Source organism: Nerophis ophidion, linkage group LG03 (genome assembly GCF_033978795.1).
Source record: "Nerophis ophidion isolate RoL-2023_Sa linkage group LG03, RoL_Noph_v1.0, whole genome shotgun sequence".
NCBI classification, from domain to species: domain Eukaryota; kingdom Metazoa; phylum Chordata; class Actinopteri; order Syngnathiformes; family Syngnathidae; genus Nerophis; species Nerophis ophidion.
The window spans coordinates 44,936,140-44,954,229 of NC_084613.1; the positions used below are offsets into that span (position 1 = coordinate 44,936,140).

At 38.8% G+C, this 18,090-nt stretch overlaps 2 protein-coding genes across 4 annotated transcripts in view; one reads left to right on the plus strand and one right to left on the minus strand.

Moving 5' to 3' along the window:
- LOC133549674 (autophagy-related protein 2 homolog B-like) overlaps positions 1–10,728 on the minus strand; it is a 29,987-nt gene extending 19,259 nt beyond the window's left edge. For all 3 annotated transcript variants that reach the window (XM_061895333.1, XM_061895334.1, XM_061895332.1), the window contains exons 1-15: positions 10,626–10,728; positions 9,739–10,117; positions 9,502–9,664; positions 9,260–9,412; positions 9,068–9,170; positions 8,545–8,707; positions 8,284–8,463; positions 8,094–8,190; positions 7,846–8,010; positions 4,816–4,967; positions 4,594–4,696; positions 3,554–3,797; positions 1,503–1,665; positions 1,313–1,405; positions 1,038–1,226 (exon numbers count right to left, since the gene is read on the minus strand). In XM_061895333.1, the coding sequence (XP_061751317.1) occupies positions 1,038–1,226; positions 1,313–1,405; positions 1,503–1,665; positions 3,554–3,797; positions 4,594–4,696; positions 4,816–4,967; positions 7,846–8,010; positions 8,094–8,190; positions 8,284–8,463; positions 8,545–8,707; positions 9,068–9,170; positions 9,260–9,412; positions 9,502–9,664; positions 9,739–9,900 (2,130 nt within the window). In that variant the 5' untranslated portion in view covers positions 9,901–10,117; positions 10,626–10,728. The remainder of the gene's footprint in view (positions 1–1,037; positions 1,227–1,312; positions 1,406–1,502; positions 1,666–3,553; positions 3,798–4,593; positions 4,697–4,815; positions 4,968–7,845; positions 8,011–8,093; positions 8,191–8,283; positions 8,464–8,544; positions 8,708–9,067; positions 9,171–9,259; positions 9,413–9,501; positions 9,665–9,738; positions 10,118–10,625) is intronic.
- Positions 10,729–10,837: 109 nt separating this feature from the next.
- gskip (gsk3b interacting protein) lies at positions 10,838–18,028 on the plus strand. The gene is made up of 3 exons (XM_061895343.1): positions 10,838–11,083; positions 12,315–12,559; positions 17,241–18,028. Exons 2-3 carry the CDS (start codon positions 12,317–12,319, stop codon positions 17,397–17,399), a joined length of 402 nt encoding a protein of 133 aa, XP_061751327.1. The 5' UTR covers positions 10,838–11,083; positions 12,315–12,316; the 3' UTR covers positions 17,400–18,028.
- The last annotated feature ends 62 nt before the right edge of the window (positions 18,029–18,090 follow it).

The window sequence follows — 18,090 nt, forward strand, 5'->3', positions numbered from 1 at the left end:
CATATGTCGCTCCAAAACCTGTATGGACCTTTCAGCATTAATGGTGCCTTCACAGATGTGTAAGTTACCCATGCCTTGGGCATTAATACACCCCCATACCATCACAGATGCTGGCTTTTGAACTTTGCGCCTATAACAATCCGAATGGTTATTTTCCTCTTTGTTCTGGAGGACATCACGTCCTCTGTTTCCAAATATAATTTGAAATGTGGACTCGTCAGACGACAGAACACCTTTCCACTTTGCATCCGTCCATCTTAGGTGAGCTCGGGCCCAGCCAAGCCAGCGGCGTTTCAGGATGTTTTTGGTAAATGGGTTTGGCTTTGCATAGTAGAGTTTTAACTTGCACTTACAGATGTAGCGACCAACTGTAGTTACTGACAGTGGTTTTATGAAGTGTTCCTAAGCCCATGTGGTGATATTCTTTACACACTGATGTCGGTTTTTGATGCAGTACTGCCTGAGGGATCAAAAGTCCGTAATATCATTGCTTACGTGCAGTGATTTCTCCAGATTCTCTGAACTTTTTGATGATTTTACTGACCGTAGATGGTAAAATCCCTAAATTCCTTGCAAGAGCTCGTTGAGAAATGTTGTTCTAAAACTGTTCGACAATTTGGTTACAAAGTGGTGACCCTCACCCCATCCTTGTTTGTGAATTACTTAGCATTTTATGGGAGCTGCTTTCTATACCCAATCATGGCACCCAACTGTTTCCAATTAGCCTGCACACCTGTGGGATGTTCCATATAAGTGTTTGATGAGCAGTCCTCAACTTTTTCAGTATTTATTGCCACCTTTCCCAACTTCTTTGTCACATGTTGCTGGCATCAAATTCTAAAATTAATGATTTGCAAAAAAAATGTTTATCAGTTTGAACATCAAATATGTTGTCTTTGTAGCATATTCAACTGAATATGGGTTGAAAATGATTTGCAAATCATTGTTTTTTTGTTTATATTTACATCTAACACAATTTCCCAACTCATATAGAAACGGAGTTTGTACTTAGGACTGAGTTTAGAGAGGATTCTTACCAAGCTGACATGTTTACTGTAGGATGTGTACATATGTGACGCCATCATCTCGGTGGTGGCCAGCTTCTGAGGTTGAAGTACAGAGTTGAGACGGTCCACAATGCTGATGTCGAGCTCGCAGCGCACGTGGCCAAGCTCCACCCGCATTTCAGCTTTTCTGGGGATGGTGTTAAGGCGCACCTGGCCACCCTGCACAAATGCAAAGTCAGGAGACGAGTGTGTGTGGCAAATGCTCTTGGTGAATGTTGCCTTTTTTTAAATTTATATGCATTTACCTGGGGGCCTTTGCGCTCGGCCTGTTTGTATAGCAGGTGAAAGCATGTGCTAAGCGATGTGTCGGCCCTGGCTGCAGTGGTAAACGTCAGAAGCTGTGTTGTGACAGAGAAATGTGTGATGACCATGCGAGTCTACCAAAGACTGCGTGCAGAGCTGCAAAATGTGCCGAGTCAGCACTGCATTGCTGACCTCAGTGTACTGAATGCCTTTCTGAGAGCCATTAATGACATTCTCTGACTGGAATAGACACTCCAGCAACTCCATTTGGTCAAGGGAGACATCAGTGCTGAAAGTCCGCAGGGTAAATCCTTGACAGTGTTCGTAGATGATCTTCAGACCCTGGCCCACAAACCTGCAGATGTAACAACATGTAGACAGATTTTTAATGTTTCAATTAGGAATATGAACAGAGCAAATTCAGAAGGCTCAAAAACGCTGGTCAACCTCCTATTTGTGTATATTTCAAAACATATTTTGGAAGAAAATGCAGAATTTAGCATTATTGCCTCATGAAAGTGTAAAAATAAGTTAACCAGTTTAAAATGGAAAATTAAAGGCCTGTTTTACTAAAAGTTTGCGTGCACTAAGACACATGCAAACCTAATACCACACGGAAAGCTGCTCTACTAAACGTGCGCAAAGTGATTGTGTCTGTTAAAAAAGCAGGATAAGGCATGCAATCCATTTTGTGTTTCCGTCTTTATTAACATGCTAAATTAATATGTATCATCCAAATGCCCACAATACTGGGAGGAAAAAATTCTAATATAAAATGTGATTTATCAACACTTATCACTGTTTTCGTAGCACTTTTTGCGTTTTATTTAGCACATGTCAAAAGGATGGCTAACTAACTTTTCCACACAAAGGTGCAGGATCAGTAATCGTGCTGCTCGGACAGACGACGGAGAGTCGACAGAGAGACGAGAATCCTCTTTCCTGTGTGTGTGTCAACATTTTGGTGGACAGTCAGAAATAAAACTATTAAACATATCGTGTATTCAGCAATTTCATTTTAAAACTGTATTGCTGCTGGATGACTTATAAGGATGATAAAATTAATTCAATTGATGCGTTTTGGTGTCTGCTGGCGTTTTTTTTTTTTTTTTTATGTAGGTTTTTTTTTTTTTTTTTTCGGAAATATATTACTATATTATACCTCCTACATGAAAAGACGTCTTTCACTATGCATTTTCTTGTTTTAGTCAATCCAGGCGCACAAATGCGGAAGTGATGTGATCCACAGCCTCGTGCAATAAATGTGAAAGTGAAAGAAGAGTGTCCAAGTGTCAGTGTGCATATGTTTCTGTTGTCCCAGATTACACATCCCACACAGGTAGACGCATGATAACACGAATGTGAAGAAAATGATCGTCTCTATGGTAAAAGCCACGTGTGTACGCAAAATCCTCATTTAATAAGGCAGTCTGCACCACTTAGGATATCACACGCAACATGCCCACTCATAACACACTGTTTCATTTTTTGCATACGCTGTTTAGCGTGTAGTATTTGATTCTTAGTAAATAAAGCCCTAAGGGTACAATAGTAATTTAATTCCTATTTTTTGTTATGCGAGTTTTGATTTGGTGCAGCTGCGCACAGATTTCCAACACTGTTAGACATTTTAGTTAGGGACACAAAGTGTACATTCTGCGTTGAATGCACCTCCACAAGCTAAGGTAATACGCCTAAAAATGGTCATAAAAGCGAGGCATTTGGACATACACACATAAATCTGGACCCCCCGGGCTTTAAGTTTGACAACTGTGCAATACAGTATATAGATTTTTTTAACAAAAATAAAAAAGCCTGCATGTTAAATTTCTGTCATTAGCGTTAAAATATTATTATTATTATAAATATAATTTCTTCGTTAAATTAGACCGATGATTTGCTCTTTTATTCCGGTTTTTATGTTTTTATTGTAATAGTATTTGTAAGATGTGCTGTGGGCTGTTAAAAAAATTTGCTGCGGGCCACTCTGGCTGCACTTTGGAGACCCCTATGCATAGTAATAATAACTACTGGAATCTTACTGGTTTGAATGCTGTTTGCTTACTTAAGTTAACTTTTCATGTGTATACCGGTATTATTTTTCTTGTAACACCCTATGTTGAAGTCGGTCCTTTTTCTAACAGGATCAAATAATGTGCAATCTTAAGGGAAAATTTGGGTCAAATTTTTAATTGTAAGATTGCACAAAATAGCAAAAAAACTAACGGTAAAGGAAAGTGCACCTGAGGTGGTCTTGAGGACAGGCCTGATTAAAGACTGGTCGAGACTGAAGGAAGGCGGTGGGAGCAAGCTGGCCAGGGCCCACCATGCTGAAGAAGTGTGCAGCCATAGGGCCCCGAGGACTGGGGGAACCATCTGGTGGTGGCAGAGGGTCTATGTGGAGGACTGAGACAGCCAGACTACCAAGTGTCAGGCTCAACACCAACTCTGGCCTGGACTCGTCCCCGTGGGTTTTGGATGAATGTGCTAAACTCAAAAACAAGATAAGCATGAAACACACAATATCAATGTGTCAAGATGAAACTCTGAGCAGCAAATGACTTAGGACCTGATTTACTAAAAGTTTGCATGTACTAAAACACATCCAAACTTGATAGCGAAGACGATGGACAGACGGGAATCCTCTGTACTACGTGTGTGTCAACAAATTTGGACTGACATAAATAAAAACTAATAGACTGTTTAAAACAAATTCAATTGATGTGTTTGAGTCCTTTATTGTTTTTTAATAGTGTTTTGTTTTTAACATAGAATATATATGGTCAACAAAGCTCCTATATAATAAACTGTTCTTAAAGTATGCATTTTTTGCGTTTTGAGCACACTTTACAGCACTGAAAAGAAAATATATGGTTCCAATGTACATTGAATTGCAACTGCCCATAAAAGTGGAACATGTTTCCTACATTTTTGAAAACATAACCAAACACCACAGGTAGGTGCACGATAAAGGGAATGTGCAATAAATGATCTAGTGTCTCCTGGTGAAAACTCTGTAAACACAAAATCCCCGATTAAATAAGGCAGTGTTACTGTAGTAGATCACACGCATCAAAGCCACAAATAGTGCGCACAAATATTATTGTTTGTGCACACAGATTTAGCGCAGTATTTGAATCTCAGTAAATCAGGCCCTTAGTGTTTTCACTGAATCAAATGCAGATTCTCAGAGCAGACAAGAACTAACTAGGAAAGAAGACAACATTATCTTTGGTTTGAATTAAAGATTGCTGTGACCACACAGGCACATACACACACTTACAAGTTTGTCGTAACAACGTTTGAGGTAGTTGGGACTCTCGTGACTGTCCAGGAGTCTGCTTTTCTCTCTGTCGTGGTATGTCCATACAATCATCCCACAAAGCCTAGGGCCACAACATATACAGACCAAAATGATAATGCATAGGTTCATTAGTCTAACAGCAAAAACAACAACAAATTGTTTGTCCTAATTTTTGATTGAGCGACACATGATAAGACCTACAGTTGCGTTTCCTGATGGAGATTCTCCAGGGGATGCAGAGTAGTTGCTATTGAGCGACAAGTCCAAATCCACTGTGGGAGGTTCTCCCAGTGGGGGGAGGGATGACAAACTGTGGGACATGTCCATGTCAGCAGCCATGGAGAAGAAGACATCTACTCCATCCAAAAAAAGAAAGATGAAAATGACAACTAATGTTATTTTTTTTTTTAAACCTATACAGTAGAAATGCTAAAATTTAAAGACCCTAAAGTAACAGAATAAATCTAAACAGTTTGGAATGAAAATCTGCTTTTGAAGTTGCACAAAAGCTCAGCAGTAATCTGATGATTGAACTCTAGGCCTGTGTTTTTGCATTTATCTCTGCCTTTCTCCCCAATTCTTATATCTATAAAATGATTGAAAAATAAAAAAACTTTTTTTTTCCATCAATAGGGATAGGAATTGGTAAGATTTTTCCAATTCCGATTCTGCTTAACGATTCAGTTCTTTATCGGTTCTCTTATTGATTGTTATTAGGAAAAAATTTTTTAGATTAGCATCACTTTTGTTTAGTTTATAGAGCTAACATGACCTTACAAAACGAACAGTGAGGTCCTTAGAAGTACATAACATAGAAAAACTCTTGAAAAAACCCCCCAAAAAAACATTTCTGTAGAATTTTGTTAAAATTCTACAGAAAGTGATAGGCTCCAGCGCCCCCCGCGACCCCGAAGGGAATACGCGGTAAAAAATGGATGGATTGATTAACAAAATAAAACATATGTGGAAGTTACACAGGAATGTAACATTTTAAACATTTTTAGGAATATTTGTCATCTGACTAGAAAATATACCGTGCGAAGGTTTGTTTAGATTTACAAGATGAAACACTACACATAGGCTCATAACATGCAACACAAGATATTCCGAGCCTTCTTTTGATATAATGTTGATAATTATGGCTTACATTAGTGAATTATATTTATATAGCGCTTTTTCTCAAGTGACTCAAAGCGCTTTACATAGTGACACCCAATATCTAAGTTACATTTAAACCAGTGTGGGTGGCACTGGGAGCAGGTGGGTAAAGTGTCTTGCCCAAGGACACAACGGCAGTAACTAGGATGGTACAAGCGGGAATCGAACCTGCAACTCTCAAGTTGCTGGCACGGCCACTCTACCAACCGAGCTATGCCGCCCCACATTACCTTGAATTGAAAATCTCAGAAAAGGTGGGGCTTTGAAAACGGTAAATCATAATCATCACTATGAAAATACAGGCTTGACATATCTTACTTTGCATGTAATGACTTTATATCATATATTAGTTTCACATTTGAAGTTTAATTGCCCACACGAATGGACTTTAACACGATATTATAATTTTAGGAGTTTCACCTGTATAATATAATCACTGAGTGAAAATGTGGTTAGAGGAAAACTTGTATTACTTTTCTCTGACTACAGTTGAACATTCACCTACCAAAGGAGCATCTCTGTGGCAAATTGTTGCAGGCTTTTAAATATAAACTTAATTCACTGCATGGTGACATTCACTGTTCCTGGCCAAGTGGTACTCTTCCTTGCCGAAGTGGAAGCAAGCGACAAAAGTGAACTGAGGCCATTACTGTCTACTTATGCTCATCTGAATGAGAAGGCATTAATTTCACTTTAACATGTAATAGCGCTTACATTATAGGCGGTATCATTTAGTACCTGTTGTATTTACGTCGGCTGACTATTGTTGTCAGGAAGAGTTTGGCGCGGTTCAGAAACGCGACATTCATTTATAGTGATTGCATGCTTTATGTTCAAATGTTTCAGTACATTGCTTGTATGTCCAAATTTGCCCTAAGTGCTTTGCATGCATCTGCCATTATAGTCTGTGCTGAAGTCAATAAGCACCTTCTTTTTTGACCAAAGTACCATCATCACATGTTATGTAGCCCGCAAAGAAAATAGTTTTTATGCATTAGCGCTTAATAGCAATGTTACTAATATTTTGTTAATATGCAGGTAATGGCATGTAAATGCAGTGTTGTTGGCAGTTTTTGTATGTTTGAGAGGTCTAAGTGCAGAATACATGACTTATTTTAGCTACAGTACATTGTTAGCCGTGTATCCATCCATCCATTTTCTACTACTTATTCCCTTTTGGGGTCGCGGGGGGCGCTGGCGCCTATCTCAGCTACAATCGGGCGGAAGGCGGGGTACACCCTGGACAAGTCGCCACCTCATCGCAGGGCCTGTTAGCCGTGTAATACGAGCCAAATAACACAAAGATAAAAGGCACTTAAAAAAAGAGAAAGACAGATTTTGTCTCAAACACGGATTGTAAATCACAGGCAAAATTACCTAAAAAAGTGAAGTTACCTTTTAAGGTGAGTGGGAGATGTTGCTCCTCCAGAGTTTGTGCAACTGAGCAGCTTTTTTCACTTAAGCACATGGGAATAGTGCCTCTTATGTGCTGCCATAGACGTTTCAGGTAATATAATTGTTAAAATTCTTAGGCAGATTACCTTATTTCCTTGAATTGCCACAGGGCATATAGTATGCGCCTTCGCTTTCCAAAATAATTAGCACATGCCTATTATTACCGCCTGGTCAAACTCGTGACGTCACGAGTGACACTTCCCCTGTCATCATTTTCAAAATGGAGGAGGCTGATTTCATTACCGGTAATTTGAAATCGCATAAAAGGAAGAAGATTAAGAGCTATTCAGTATGATTTAAGGTCCAAGCTTACATCACACTCAAATTTTTACTGCATACCTTTGGTAAGTGCCGGAGTGAGAAGAGGTTTTAAAATAAATTAGCGCATGCTTACTTTTACCGCAGGAGTGAGAAGAGGTTTTAAATTAATTAGCGCCCCCGCGGAAATTCAAGAAAATATGGTAATAATGATGATGATGGATTAATCCACAATAATGCACTAATTTTGACAACCTTTGTTGAAATGTCACTTTGTAGCAATTGTTTGATCTCATAAACATTTTTCCATCCATGTGTTTGTCTTTAGAGGTTGCACTGTAAAAAATAAAATTGTCAAACCTCGACTGGACGCAGTTTGAGTGATCTGGCTCTCAAAGAGGTCGGCCTCCGCTCCAGCCATAGCCGTGTCCTTCTTCAGACAGCGGTTTAGTTCCATATGGAGTCGGTACTCATCCTCTTGCTGCATGGGTCGACTCTTTCTGTCCTTAGGCCATTCTCGCGCACCTTCATGCGAAGGCAAAGATCAGCTTACACCAGCTACATTCAGCGACATCTTAGATCAGTTTCATCAACAGACGAGTACTGACCTTCACTGGAAAAAGCTCCAAACAGATCCAGAAGTAGATGGACTTGGCGCGGTGACAGTAGAATAAGCAGTGTATCAATGTGACCTGCAACATCCAGCTGAAACGCAAAGAAAGATTAGGAGTCATGTCTATAAATATCAATTCCCGTATCTAATTACCAAACATTTTACAACAGCAATAGTCGACTCACCTTTGCTCCAGGCATGGCTAGGTTGTTTTTTAGTGTAAGGGACAGCTCAATTTTACCGCAGAGACTCCCAACTTGCACAGGTTGAAAGGGCACAGTAGAGGCCAATGTCTCGGTGAACTGTGGATGAGGCTCGTAAATGATTTTGGGATTCCAGCTAGGTGAGAGTTTTGGCTCAGTCTCCTGCCAAAGAAGCACACAAGAATATATTTTAACAGTGGCAGCGCTACACCTCTTGTTCACGTTAAAATTGAAAATACAAACCGTAGGAGGGGGTGAAGATTTAAAACCAGCTCGAGAAACATCTGAGAACTCATCCCAAAATATGGTGATGCCTTCCATCTGTAGCTTTTTATGAGCGAATGTGGTCGGCTGATGCACATTCACACTTGAGCTTTCCTCTCCTGTTTCATCAGAATAAAAAATCCTGGAAGAAAAACAAGTAAAAAAAATCAAGGTCATCCGTTTTGAACCAGATGACCTCCTTTACATTTACTGCACTACAAAGACATATGCTATTTTGCTTGAGGTAGCGTGTATAAAAACAAAGCAACCATATTTACCAATTATTCAAAAGCCTTGCAATAAAGCAGTAGAAGCATGTTACTTCTCAGCAGTGTATGTCTAACAAAATATGAAATGAGTAAGTTTTATCATAATGTTCAACATGTATACATTTAATCATACATAAATACATATATACAAAGCCAGACAATCTTCAAAAGAGTGCTCATATTTTCTATATTTTCTTTTTAAAGTTGCTTTGGTAAATATCGTCTCCACTTACTTGTTGATCCGAATCTCAAGAGCAATTCCAGTTTTGGAATTTTCTGGAATGTGTTCAACCCTCAGCATTGTATTCAAAAATGTCACTTTCACTCTTCTCAGAACTATAAGAGATAAACAACATATAATAAATACATTGGTGGACATGTAAGAATCTTATGTTTCTCAGGAGCAAGTGCTTCATGTCCAGAACCTGTTTCTATAGTTTCTGCAAACTTTTCCAGTCCTTCAAATGGTTGAAAGCTCTCTCCCATATCATCTGTGAGTTTCTGGCTCAGACACTCTTTAGCCAGTTGCATGCTGCTTGTCATGAAGCTGGACCAGTACATGGGCTCAGTGCCGGACGCTAAAAAAGATTAGCCAGAAGGTGAGGCATGATGTGAAACCAATGTAAAAATAACATACGTATCAATAGATGATCTAAAACGGTCTTACCTATTCTTGGCCTTGGTCTAAACACCATCTCCAAACCTTTGACCTCGAGAGCACAGTTTTCCTGTAGCAAGGCGGCCCACGGGACGGTTAGTGAAATAGTCTGAATGAATCCTGCTATGATCTCAAAGGGAGCATCTGCTGTCTCTAGGAGCTCATTTAGAGACTGAAAACAAAAGACAATGTTGACTCAGACGCTAGACAATACAATTACTTGCTAGACAAATTAAATCAACATACCCATTTATCCAGTGGCACTTGTGCCAGAGATCCTGTGCCTTGATATAGATCTAAACTGAGCTGATCCAAACTCAGTTTTTCTTGCAGAAAGTTGCCAAGGTACCGGTGCAAAAGGTACCTGCATGCCCGCTTTTTAATTGATTCTGAAAATGGCCAAGGCATCTTGACTCAAGTGTGCGCAGTGCAAAAAAAAGAAAGAAGTTGTTTTTTTATCTGTGCCCAAATGTGAATGTCAAATGGTTATGAATTAAGCACAGTTATTTCATCCTGTTGACAAGTCAAAAAAGATGAGCTCAGACATCCTTCACATCCCACAATGAGGGACTTTTTGGAGGATGAGGATCTGAGAAGACACTGGTCTGACTCCTGTTTACTGCACCTATACACAGAAACACATGATTACACAGACAGTTTACATCAAACACAAACAAAATTGGTGTTATGATACTGAACTTAAAAGCATATCATGCAATGTTGCCCCGAAGAACAGTTACAAATAACAGTACAGAACAGTTATTCTTCTTAATGACCCACTTTGCCAACCGGGAAGGGAGAAACACACTTGTGAAATAGCTTTTAGCGTGCCAACAAGCTGCTATAGTCATGAGCTGCGTAGCAGAGCTGTCACGACAGGAGATGCGCTTAACTGCTCAGGGGACAAAAGGCATGTCATTTATTAGCCGCTGGGCTGGCAAGTACAAGGCTATCAAGCTAGTTAGCCAGCAAATAAAGAATCCAGAGAGCCAACATAAGCTATGGTTTACATGTATCTAGTTAGTTGGCTACGATACGCTATACAGGCCACACTAATATCCTAAACAAAAAAAGTCTCGCTAAGTCATTACGTATGTGAACAAAGCGAGGGAATATACAGGTGAATAAATTACCTTGATAATGTGTTGTTTACAAACACTCTCATGACTCCGCACGTCCTGAGCCTTCACACTCCCCGGATGCTTGACGCTAGTTAGGTTGGCGCAGCAGCGAAATAAATAGTGTTTTGGAATGATGCCGTCTAATTCGTCTAGCTAAACTTCAGTCAAAAAAATAAACCAATTGCATCGCACTTTTGAACACTTCCGGCAGCACTTTTATCATGTGGGCGGGACCCAACCAGCTGCGTCATAACATGGCTAAGTCATGCAGCGCACTCACTTCATCTGGGATTGTTTTAACGTTGTTATTTACAACTCAAACACACTAGTCTGACATTATGGAGCCGAGGTTTTGGTAAGTTAAATAATCAAAAGGTTTGAAAGGCTTCCCATCCCAAGTAAGCGCAACCCGCCTATACCGAGATATAGTGGGCTAGAATCTTCGACGGAGGAACACAACCAGCGAGGAGGTGAGAAAATTAGCGCATGAAAAATACTGCTTTACACCATCCAATTGCAATTGAATGAAACCTAAATATGGACTTCGACACATTCATGACGAAAACTCATTCACTTGTGGCCTACATAAGGTCGGGCTGTTTGCCAGCTGCGAGAAACGGTGGGAAATGAAGCAAAAAAGTAGACATTTTAATAAACCAAACGTTAGTAATTGCTTTAATGTTGTAGTAAAGCAAACTGGCATTATGCATATCGGCCAACTGGTACGTTCATGTTACCTCGTAAAAGAGAGAAGTTAGATTGTAATGACGTCACATACAATAATCGAAATTCTAACTGTACAAGACGACACCTCTTTTTCAAGACTCATTTGGAAAATCTTTTGAAGACACCATTTAAAAAAAACAACAACAAAAAAACATATTTCTTAGCTGTTTTTACAGTTTTATGACTATCCTTCATTGATCACCATCAGCTAGGGTTGTACGTGCGGTTCGGTACTGTGGTCTGGTTTAACCAGATTATTTATATTCTGGATGCAGTGTACCTAAATAATATGATTTTACATAAGATTAACATATTAAAACCAATGTTGAAGCTGTGTTTTGATTTGAGCCCATGGATACATTCTAAATGGGTTTACATTATTCACATTAACTTGCTGCTAAATGTTAAATCTGCAAATAATACAAATATAAATAATTGTTTCACATCCAACCGAGAAAACATTTTTTTTCAATTATCATTAGAATATCTTGCCTAAAGCTGCAAAGAAAAAAATTAAATAAACTATTTCCAAAAACACAACATAATGAACAATTACTGTATAAAATGACATAAAAATTAAATAGAAATTCAGTTAACTTATATTAAAGCAATTCATTAACCAGCATCACGCATTTTGCATTGGTGTATTACATAACCGCAATAGTAAAATGTGCTATATAAAAACTAAGTATACTAAGTATACCTCAACACGCATAAGACAATAAAACTTGTTTGAAAAATGATTATAAAAGGTAATTCACATTTAGACCAGCCATTCCAACGACACTACAATGGTACACAAGTGTAGACAAAAAATAACAAGAGTGTGTATTTTGATTTTATAAGACAACACCAACTGTTGATGAGAGTTCATGGTTCAAGTCTTGTGTTGACTGTTACATTCTTCTTGTTTTGATAACACAGTAAAGTGTGCACTGCTGTGACTGATTTTCTATTTTTTTTTTTTTTTACAAGGGATGGAAGTGGACTGCCAGTCCGAGGAATCCATGGTGTCCGCTTTCGAAGATGACTGCGTGTTGCTTTGCGACGTCAAGGACATGAGACTGGAAGCGGAGGCTGTGGTCAACGATGTCCTTTTTGCCGTGATCCAAATGCAGGTGTCCAAACACCTCAGCAGTACATCAGAAGTGGCCTATATAAATGTGGAAACTAGAGAAGGGAACCGCTTTTGTCTGGAGCTCACAGAAGCAGGACTGAGGGTGAGATAGATTTGTGCTAATTAAATCATGAATATGGTGATGAGTTTAAAACCATGTCCCCACAAACACAGATATTTTAAAAAATTAAAAGTGGAGTTGGAAAGACATCTGTCATGCACATTTTGTCCAATCAGAAGCCCAGAAAAGTAGCCACAGTTGATTCGGTGCCTTTACGCCTCTCTTGATATGATCATGTTTTTTGCTTCTGTTTATTATCATATACTGGGCATACAATGACATGTACATTATCTTTAAAATCAGCGCACACTTACACAGAGCGCAGGGAAGAGCTGACAGTGCGCAAAAGTGCATGTGCTGTTGCACTTAATGACAGCCAACACTCGTGGAATTATAACGCATTCAATCATCAACGTAGTGATATATTACATGTTATTACATATTACATTACATGAAGTGTGCATTATCCTTAACACCCGTGCACACTAACAAGACGCTCCGGAAACATCTTGAAAGTTTTTTAAGAGCCTGCAGTACACATGCCCTGCTGCACAAAATAAAACCAACTCTTGTGGGGATATGGTGATATATTACATGTGCAATGAAGTGCACATTTTTTGTTAACATCAGCATAGACGAACAAAGAGCCCAGAAAACATCACAAAGCTTTTATTTAGTCACCCAGGTGCGTTATAAAGCCCAAGCACCGTCGCACACCCATCTACTGCTGCACAAAAGGAACTAACACACATAAGTAAACAACTTGATAATCTGTTGGTAAATAAGGGTTCAAAAGTTGAGATAATGTACCTTTCTTATGATTCAAAGAAGAAAGTCTTGCTTCTCAAAGTTGTCCTATCACCTGGAGTTCTGACTGGGATCTTGTCATTGGCGCCGGCAGTAGTGTCGCAACATACATGGAAAGTGTAGAGTGGAAGTAGCACTATGTTTACGTTTAAACATACAATACATTCTCTGAGTATGTTTAAAGCCAATGGTGTTTACTCTTGTACGGTGCAAGCCATAAGTGTCCGTTTAAGCCGTTCACAAGGACATTTTTGAGGACAGAGTTTTGAAACTCTTCACCCAGGCCAAAAAAGTTTGTGTTGACATAGCCTAAGAATCACCAGTTGGACTGTTAATGAAATAAGACAATGAAAGCGATTTAAAGAAAAAAATCAATGTTTTTAGATTAGTGCTTATGTCAACTAAGGTCATAAGATTATTTTTTGGAGAGCTAGAGTAATATATACCGTGACTGAGAAATGTTGAGATGAAGAATTTATGTTCACGTTTTAGCCTTCTGTTTGCCAAGTCGTTGTCCAAATAACTATGGTATTATTTGTGTTTATTTTGTCAAGTAATCAAAGCAGATATTTTGCTTCATGACACAAATAGTCATCATGAGCAGTATTTAATGCTCTTGTGGGCAAATGGCACACATACAAGATTATTTCACTATATTATTAGCACAATAAATGTGTTTTTTTGTACAGTTGTTTATCTCATAAAAATATTTGAATGGTAATATTTTTTTTATATATATATATATATATATATATATATATATATGCTGCTTAAGATCAAAACTTGGCACTCAAATCGTGTTATCAACTCCTAAAGTAGGTGTAATAATTTTCTAAATTCCCAACATGATTTTATCCAACGAAATCTTGTGCTGCAATCCACAATTTCTGGTTTTATTTCTCAAAAAATACTTTTCACTGGATGGCCACAAACAAAGTCAAAGACTTACCTACTGACCTGTTTATAAATGTATATCATTCATTTAGGAATGATCGATACAAACAATATTTCGGTGACTCACCACATTGTAACTGCATGTACAAACCCGTTTTCATATGAGTTGGGAAATTGTGTTAGATGTAAATATAAGCAGAATACAATGATTTGCAAATCTGTTTCAATCCATATTCAGTTGAATATGCTACAAAGACAACATATTTGATGTTCAAACTGATAAACATTTGCAAATAATCATTAACTTTAGAATTTGATGCCAGCAACACATGACAAAGAAGTTGGGAAAGGTGGCAATAAATACTGATAAAGTTGATAAATTCTCATCAAACACTTATTTGGAACATCCCACAGGTGTGCAGGTTAATTGGGAACAGGTGGGTGCCATGATTGGGTATAAAAACAGCTTCCATTAAATGCTAAGTAATTCACAAACAAGGATGGGGCGAGGGTCACCAATTTGTAAGCAAATTGTCGAACGGTTTTAGAACAACATTTCTCAATTAGCTATTGCAAAGAATTTAGGGATTTTACCATCTACGGTCGGTAAAATCATCAAAAGGTTCAGAGAATCTGGAGAAATCACTGCACGTAAGCGATGATATTACAGACCGTTGATCCCTCAGGCGGTATTGCATCAAAAACAGACATCGGTGTGTAAAGGTCATCACCAGATGGGCTCAGGAACACTTCATAAAACCACTGTCAGTAACTACAGTTGGTTGCTACATCTGTAATTGCAAGTTAAAACTCTGCAATGCAAAGTAAAACCCATTTACCAACAACACCAAGGAGCGCCGCCGGCTTCACTGGGCCCGAGCTCATCTAAGATGGACTAATGCAAAGTGGAAAGGTGTTCTGTGGTCTGACAAGTCCACATTTCAAATCATATTTGGAAACTGTGGACGTGGTGTCCTCCGGAACAAATAGGAAAATAACCATCCGGATTGTTATAGGCGTGAAGTTCAAAAGCCAGCATCTGTGTTGGTATGGAGGTGTATTAGTGCCCAAGGCATGGGTAACTTACACATCTGTGAAGGCACCATTAATGCTGAATGGTCCATACAGGTTTTGGAGCAACATATGTTGTCATCCAAGCAACGTTATCATGGACGCCCCTGCTTATTTCAGCAAGACAATGCCAAACCACATGTTACAACTCATAGTAAAAGAGTGCGGGTACTTTCCTGGCCGCCTGCAGTCCAGACCTGTCTCCCATCGAAAATGTGTGGCGCTTTATGAAGCGTAAAATACGACAGCAGAGACCCTGGACTGTTGAACGACTGAAGCTCTACATAAAACAAGAATGGGAAAGAATTCCACTTTCAAAGCTTCAACAATTAGTTTCCTCAGTTCCCAAACATTTATTGAGTGTTGTTAAAAGAAAAGGTGATGTAACAAAGTGGTGAACATGCCCTTCCCCAACTACTTTGGCACATGTTGCAGCCATGACAATCTATTATTTGCAAAAAAAAAAATTAAGTTTATGAGTTTGAACATCAAATATCTTGTCTTTGTAGTGCATTCAACTGAATATAGGTTGAAAAGGATTTGCAAATCATTGTATTCCATTTATATTTACATCTAACACAATTTTCCAACTCATATGGAAACGGGGTTTGTACAATATAACTAATACAACTATATATTCATATGTAGGTTCTGAAAAATATACAATGCATCCAGAGTTACAGGAGCAGTGATGTATTTTATAATGCATATGTTTTTTCATGATAGTGGTGGTGACACAATCAGGTGTCACCGTTTACTGTGTCTTAAAAACTTTGCATTGTGCAAAGTTCATGGCTAGGCTAGGATAGACTTTATTAATCCCACAATTGAAAAATTATGTACCTGTAGTACAACTACAAAAAGTCCATAAACATTTGGTAAAACACTAGAAAACGAGAGAAACATTACAGAACACAAAGGACATTAAATTAAGTACATTTACACAACACTTTTAACACAGAGCTCAAAAAGTGCTTTACATGGTCAAATACAAATAGTACAACCTAAACAAGCATTCGGCATGATGTAACAGAAAAAGCAAAATAAAATGTGGTAGTAAAAAAATATATACAGTAATAAAAAATGTTTATTGAATATTACTCGAATGCACGCTTAAATGTTTTCTACTGCTTTTTACGAATGTCAACAGAAAGTGCAGCTCTCAGCTCATAAGTGTTCCAGCATTTAGTGCAGCTCTCAGCTCATAAGTGTTCCACCATTTAGTGGCAACTGACTAAAAGGTGATATAACCTTTATTTTCAAATTTTGTACAAGATACAAAAAGCAGAGCACAAAACTGATGCAACCAGCTGCCACTTCAGCGGCGCCATTACTAAATATTATAAAAAATGAGCAATAAATCATAGGTATTGCGCACATATGATTGCACCATGCGTAGACAATAAAACTAAATTTTAACACCCATATAAACCGTGGTGGCCTCTGCGGTGCTTCATGCCATCGTCGGTGGTGGAGGGTCGTGGAGGGTCACAGCTAGAGACAGGATAAAACCCAACCAAATAAAGCACACAAAATCTGTCCTAGGCTGCCCACTATCCCCCGGGCAATGTCCACGCGTAGAATCCTTCTTCGGAGACGTAAGTGTCGGATACATGCTCATTGAGCTCCATGATGCATCCCCATCTCCTCCGGTCTCTCCACGCAGACTCAGGTGTGGCAGAGATCAGCATTTTACAAAAAAATAACTAAAAAGCACAGCAGAAGTCACACAAATACTTGCCTTGTTGCACAATGTCGAAGGGGCCTGAACCAAAAGGCAAAGAAAAACATGAAAAGAGGGAAACATCAAAAACACAAATGAAAGATACACAAGATTGAGTAGCATCAAATCTGATTGTGGTAGGCCATATGGTAAACACTGGGTCTGTCTGTCCAAGCACCTTTACAGTACTAAGTTTTTCTAATAAATGTTTTTTGTTCATGCAAATAGGTGGTGGGCTACGCTTTTAACCATGTGGACGAGGACCTGAACACACAGTATCACGAGACAGTCTACTCATTACTGGACACCCTGAGTCCAGGATACAGGGAAGCCTTTGGGAATGCTTTGCTCCAGCGACTAGAAAACCTCAAGCAAAATGGACAGTAAATGCGCTCACAAAGCTGCAGAAATGTTTGGTCACATCCAAGAATACAGAATGGAATGTTCAACAATCCCTATCGCTACTATCCCTATCAATCCTGCTTTGTTCCATATCACCCAATGACTGACTACACGGTAGTTCATACCTAACTGGTTGGCTGGCTGCTTGAGCTTGATTCAAACAATCTGCTGTTGACTTTGCCTCGGAAAAAATGTTCAGCTTCTAATGCTGCACATTTGCATCTGTGCATTCCTGCATCTTTTATACTAATAGCATTGCAGATGTGACCTGAGTTCGTCAGCTGTTCAGTTTCTTACAATGGTCCTAAGGGCTAAAGCTGAATTTACTTCCTTATTCTGATTGTTTGGTTAGAGAAGTAAAACTTACCTTTATGTACTTTATTCAAAGACATTTCAAGTTGTAACAAAGCTAGTCTGAAGTTGATCTGCATAGCACAATGCATTGAATGACCATTTGGCATTTAAAAGTGAAATGTGCTTAGCCAAGTCAATTTATTGCTTTAAAAGCTGAACTTTACAGTGCTTATGTTGTCATTCCTTACTGCTGGCCTTTGTGCAGACCAATGAAGTTTCTGAATCATGCATTTGTGTGTAATAAACCACTAAAACAGTGACTAACGTGAGTGTGGGGTAAGAATAAAAAGGGAATTAGACATGTTTTGGGCATTTCAGTCAT